The 6,269-nt window shown below is 39.2% G+C and overlaps 1 protein-coding gene across 1 annotated transcript in view; it reads right to left on the bottom strand.

Moving 5' to 3' along the window:
- Nucleotides 1–849: 849 nt before the first annotated feature.
- Nucleotides 850–6,269, bottom strand: part of Hdgfl3 (HDGF like 3) — a 59,566-nt gene continuing 54,146 nt past the window's right edge. Inside the window, exon 6 of the mRNA XM_021166349.2 lies at nt 850–1,971. Within this exon, the coding sequence (XP_021022008.1) occupies nt 1,966–1,971 (6 nt within the window). The 3' untranslated portion in view covers nt 850–1,965. The remainder of the gene's footprint in view (nt 1,972–6,269) is intronic.

The raw sequence follows: 6,269 nt of genomic DNA, 5'->3' as shown, positions 1-6,269 counted from the left end.
CATTTTCATGACAAATTTGAATTTTTTATTTAAGAAATCTGTGCCAGGTAGTGGTAGCACATGCCTTTAATCCTTGCACTTGGGATTCAGAGACAGGCTGATCTTTTGAGTTCCAGGCTAGCCTGGTCTACAAAGTGAGTTCCAGGATAATCAGGGCTACACAGAGAAACCCTGCCTCAAACAAAAAAAATTTGGTTATATGTTCCAATTTAAAATGCTATCTACATTCTCCATATGTTTTGCATGATAATGAAGAGATCTTTTGACAAATTTCATTATTTTAAACTAAAATATTTAAAATTAAAAAGTACCTTTTAAAGAAAAAACCATGACTTAACAGCCTGTCTCTTAATGAATTTTCCATATGTGGAACTGTGTGAGTACAACAGGGACCGCTGATTGCTAAACGGCAGGAGCAAGCCTGAAGGACAGTGGTGTCCTGGAGGGAGGGGTGAGTAGACAGGTGCATCCAGAGCCCCGCATCACCTCCATCGTCACAACGACACTGGGCTCTTAGGTCTTCTTCTATTTCCTCTTCACCTTCATTAGTTCTTCAACACAGTAAGAACACCAAAAGCAAACTGGATGCCCGGAAGGCTGTGTGTGAATGCAGGGTCCCCTGAGCTGGGCTGTGGCAGACGTGCAGACAGCCCCTGCTGCTGCAGCTCATGCTGCTGCTCCCTCCTGTCCCCCCACGGCTTTCACTTAACCTAACATCCAGAATACTTAAAAAGAAACATGATAGAAAAAATAAAAATTTCACCTGCACTTAATTCTAATGTCAATTTGCTGTCAATCTTTGCTATAATACAAGAAACACATTAATACTTCACATTACACATATGAAGCCAAATAACACTAACTCAGCTGTTTATAACCTCAAACCTTACTCCCAGTACACATTCCAATAAATTTATTCTGTAAAAACAATACATTTTTTTGTTTTTGATTTTTTTTTACAGTAAACTTTTCAGCTACAAACCTCAAACATACACAAAAGATCTTCCAAGGACAAGCATAGCAGGGTTGATGAAACCCAAACTGACTAATGTGTTCTCACAGTATAAGCTGGCATAAAAATAAATAAGACTCTATTATCACAAGAGCGACAATAATGCACACGTAATAATGGTTGGCGGATAAACATTAACTACTCTAATTCTAGTTCTAAAAGAAAAGTCTATTTTAAACTCTGTATTCAAGAGTCGATGCTTTGTTTCCCACAGTGCTCCTGCTGAGCTCAGCTTTCAGTGTAAAGTGACCATCTTGAGGGATTGGCTCAAATCATATTGGCTTTGAGAAAAAAAATAAATCCTTGCTTTATTTTGGTATGACACAAAAAGACTCACTAAGTTCACATATAAACTCAGTTTGTGGACACAGGAACATGAGTTTTGAGAAGTATTAAGTTTCAACTAGCTATTTCTAATACAGAATAGGTATTGTACATATGGTTAAACTTTACACATGGCCTTAAAACTGAAAGATGACTCTAACTTCATCTCCAATACACCAACAGTATGTATCTAGGAGTTGGTTCTTGGGTTCTGCTATAAAGAAAATCCCATCCTGAAGTATTATGTTGAGCAGTCACCTAACAATACGAATTACTATTTAGCTGAGTATCTGGTGATGGGAGAGAGGCAGGAAGCTGATGACTTGGACTGCCTTGGAAAAGGAGCCTAGACACAGAGAAGTCTGCAAAATCTTCATCATTCTTAGTGATTAAGGGCAACTTCATGCAACCAAATAACATAAAATAAAGTCAATAACCTTAAAAAGGTTAAAATGTCTCTTTTTCCTTCAACAGAACAGAGAGGAATGTGACTAATGCACACACATACTGGGGCTCTGTCAATGACAACAAAGACTGTTGGTTCATATCAAATCCAAATCCAAGAATTAGACAATCAAACAGTTAACCTTCTTGTGGTGTCTCTCAATATGCAGCATTCATTACGGTAGTTAGGTCTGTAAAAAAAAAAAGCAAATAAAACAAGCCTTAGATGAGCTAGGACACTACCGAGGGAAGCTCATCACCCCGTGGGCACCGGGTTCTTGTCCTCTGCAGTCTGAGTCAGCATCACAGCAGCAGTACTTAGCGAAACAGCGTCAGACTCTTTGCTTTCTATCAACTAAACACTGACACGCTACCTTAGTATCCTGTCCAAAACCAGACAAACCCTAGGGGGAACCTCTGTTTCCTCTCCAGTGGAGGAAGCTAGGGCAGTGGCACATGCCGTACCACTCAAGGAGGCAAGTACTGCTGGTGCCCACCACACTCCTAAGAGAGGTGGTCTGTCTGACCGGGGTGAGCAGTGTAAGCTGAAGCCCATCTGGGTGCACGCAGACTGTCCTTCACAATACTTGCAACTTTAGTTACTTGGGGCACACATGGTGCAGCAAAGTACAGACCTTAACAACCTCAGTATGTCTAGTCTCTGACTTTGCACTTTTGAAGAAAAAGTAAAAGAAAACAAAAAAACAAATGAAACAAAAACCATCCAGATTTTCTTTAAAACTTATATGGCATGCATGTGACAAAGATAAAATATTCCTGCTTTGTAAAATAATTAAATTCTTAATTTTTATATTTTATCCTTTTTAATATGTGTGTCTATTTGTCTGTGTGTGTATGTGTATATGCATGTGATAGAGTGAACATATGAAGGCCAGATCACAACTTACTGGAGTAGGTCTTCTCTTACCATGTAAACTCTGGGATCAAGACTTAGGTCAAGAGGGCAGTGGCGGTGTACGCCTTTAATCCCAGCACTTGGGAGGCAGAGGCAGGCAGATTTCTGAATTTGAGGCCAGCCTGGTCTACAGAGTGAGTTCCAGGACAGCCAGGGCTATACAGAGAAGCCCTGTCTCAGAAAACCAAACCAAACTAAAACAAAAAAAGCCTTAGGTCATCAGGCTTGGGGGTAAGTTACTTTATTCACTGAGCCATCTTATAAACCCAAGAATTACATCTAAATTTAGATTTCACTTTAAATTATGTCAGGTTATATTTCCCCAAAGAGATATTATTTTTGTTTTCTGTGTCATTAACCTAAATATATTAACCACTTCTAGTTCTCATGAGATGAGCATAAAAGGGAACTCAGGCCCCAAATATTTTCCCCTTAAAACAGCATTATCATAAATAACTCAACAACACATGTGTGAGCAGATGTTCCCTCTTCAGCAAAGCCTGCTACACTTACCCTGTCAAGTTACATAGGCCCTTCACAAGGAGAAAAGCTATCAAGCTTACCATTCCCACAGAAAAGAACATTTAATTTCTCTGTTCCTACCCCCAAACAAGGAGACTAGTGGATCTTTAAACTTTTAAAGACATATTTACAACTTTGAACTTGAAAAATATAATGCCTGGCAACTGATTTATCAGTAAACGAAACACTAAACATGATTATACTCACAGATACTCTGGAGGACTCTTTCCTTGGGAGGAGGAAGATGCCCAGATAATGAACATTTGTTAAAGAAATCTTTAAAAGTGTATTTTATTAATAGTACGTGAGAAAGGCAATAAATTCTTTGTTCCTGCGGCAGAAAATTCATTTAACAGCTCAATTCATATTAAAGAGCAGCTTAAAGCAAATCCAACAGTGGACTCGGAGCACTGCGCATGCCCTTAGGAGATGATAGTACCAGCGTGGCCACTTTAAGAGCACACCTCTTTGTTTTCAGTAGGGCGCTGTCAAATGGGTTCCTGTGGAGCAACTGTAGAGTTTATGACTTTTAAATGTCTACTATAACTACTGTGATTACATGTATTAATTTCCAATTCATAATGGTATCTATAGAGTGGACACAGAATTCTGGATATCTGCTAGGCCTGCTGCTTCCTTGACCTAAAAGCCAATGGGGTGGGTGGTCATGTTCTGTGGTCACCTTTTGAGCCCTGTGTTGGCTATGTTGGCTGACATCTGGAAAATGTCATCAGAGTCTACGCTGAGGTATTTTAATGAGAGACACAGTGAAAGAGGCTCTCGGGGACAGCAAAGCTAATGGATACCCAAAATATGGCAGGCAGAAGCCAAAATGATTTTTTTCCATATATACCATTTTTATATGAAAAGATTTGGTATTATGATTTTGATATTTGGTGAGTTGAGCAGTGGTGTACAAATCAAAATTACAGTAAGATCTCATCTCATGCCAGCAGGAATAGCGATCCATCATCAAAAAAAACAAGCATCAAACACTGGGGAGGATACAGGTGGCAAATAGAAGCCTAACACACTGCTGGGAAACAAACTAGCATAGCTATTATTATCTGTATGGAGGGCCCCAAAAGACTGAAAATAAGGACTGGGAGCATGGCTCTACAAGTGAAGTGCTTGCTGCTCGAGCATGAAGACCTGAATTCGGATCCCTAGCGCAATGCTATGTAAAGCCTGGTGTAACCGTGTATGGTAATGCCAGTGCTCACCATCACTGCAAAGAGAGGCCCACTGGACTTGCAAACTTTATATGCCCCAGTTCAGGGGAACCCCAGGGCCAAAAAGGGGGAGTGGGTGGGTAGGGGGTTGGGGGGTGGGTATGGGGGACTTTTGGGATAGCATTGAAAATGTAAACGAGGAAAATACCTAATAAAAAATAAATTTAAAAAAAAAAAAAGAGGAAAGCAGAGATAGGGGAGGCACTAGCCAGCCAGCCTAGCAAAATCTGTGAGCATCAGGTTTACTGAGAAACTGTCTTCTTTTTTTTTTTAAAAGTGGAGAATGATAGAGGATTTTCAATGTTGCCCTCTGAAATACTCATGCATAAAAATTTTTTTAAAATCAATAACGAGACAGAATTATTACAGTTCATGAATATGTATATATGAAGAACCAAGGCAGCACACAGTAGAGGTACATGTACACCCATGTCTATTGTAGCACGTACAATAAGAGCCCAGTTATGGAATCAGGCTAGGTGTCTATGAAAGGATAAAGATAATGACAGACAGAAACACGGACATGCACATTCATTTTACTCAGTTAAAAGAAACTATGGTGTTTGAAGAAAAATTATTAGAATTAGAGATCATTGTGTTAAACATATAAACAAGACTTAGGAAGACAAAGAAGGCTTGTTTTCTCTCATATACAGATTCTAGATTGGAACCAGGAAGAGATAAGCAGGAGGTGGGAGTGGACAAGGACCAGGATGTGTGTGTGTGTGTAGTTATTAAGTTATTATACACTGATAAAAACTTTACTATTGAGCACTTAGTAAAGAATAAAGTGACTTCTAATTCATAGGAAAAAATATATTATTTGTTGCTAGTGATAAAATTTGATTAAGTGAAAATTATAATATTAAATCCTCCATGTGACAGCTTCTTGACATTTAAAGACTTCTAAAAAGACAGTGATATTTAGAAACCTGATTAAAATATAATAAAAAATATTATAAAAAATATTATAAAAAATACATCAATACAAGAAGCAGTAAAGCACAACAAAGCAGTAGCGTAAAAAAGTAGTAAGCAGTATTTGCAAACAAGTGAAAGCTATGTGAAGTGTCACGTAGTCTAAGAGACTTTACTGAACCAAAACATAAAAAGTGCAGATTCTGTCATTGTTAACATCAGCTGTCAACCTGACACAGCCTAGAATTATCTGAGGGTCTCAACTGAGAGACTACCCAGATCAGGTTATCTATGGCCATGTTTGGGAGCAACTGTCTTGGACTGATGATTGATGTGGTAGAGCCCAGCACACTGTGGCCAGGTGGTCTTGGGCTATATAAGGAAGCTAGCTAACTACAAACCAATGGGAAAGCCAGTGAGTGAGCCAACAAACAACATTCCTCTGTGGTTTCCTCTTCAAGATCCTGCCTTGCTTGAGTTCCTGCCCTGGCATCCCTCAATAGCAGACTGACCTGCAATGTAAGCCAAATAACCCCTCCCCTCCTCAGGGTGTTTTTGGTCAGTGTTTTGTCACAGCAACAGAAGGAAACTAGACAAGTTCTTAATGCAATGACCTTTGAGACCCTACTATACACAAAAACTAAAAGGGCTAGAGATGCGGATAAAGAAGTCATCCTCACATGCAGTTCAGCTGACTGTCCTCAGTCTCACCAGACAATTCTCAGACCACAAAAACAGAGGATCAAGATACAAAGACCACATACAGACATCAAGAACACTTGTTATATACTGTTGATGAGAACTAGAGAAAACCATCTCATTGTAAAAGAAAGTAAAATGCCCAGGAATAAATGTAACCAAGGAAGTTGAAGACCTTCACGATGAAAACTGAAGACGCTGA

The sequence above is a fragment of the Mus caroli genome, unplaced genomic scaffold (assembly GCF_978045245.1).
Source record: "Mus caroli unplaced genomic scaffold, Mus_caroli_1 scaffold_8, whole genome shotgun sequence".
Classification (NCBI taxonomy): domain Eukaryota; kingdom Metazoa; phylum Chordata; class Mammalia; order Rodentia; family Muridae; genus Mus; species Mus caroli.
This window is presented reverse-complemented; position numbering and strand designations above follow the sequence as displayed.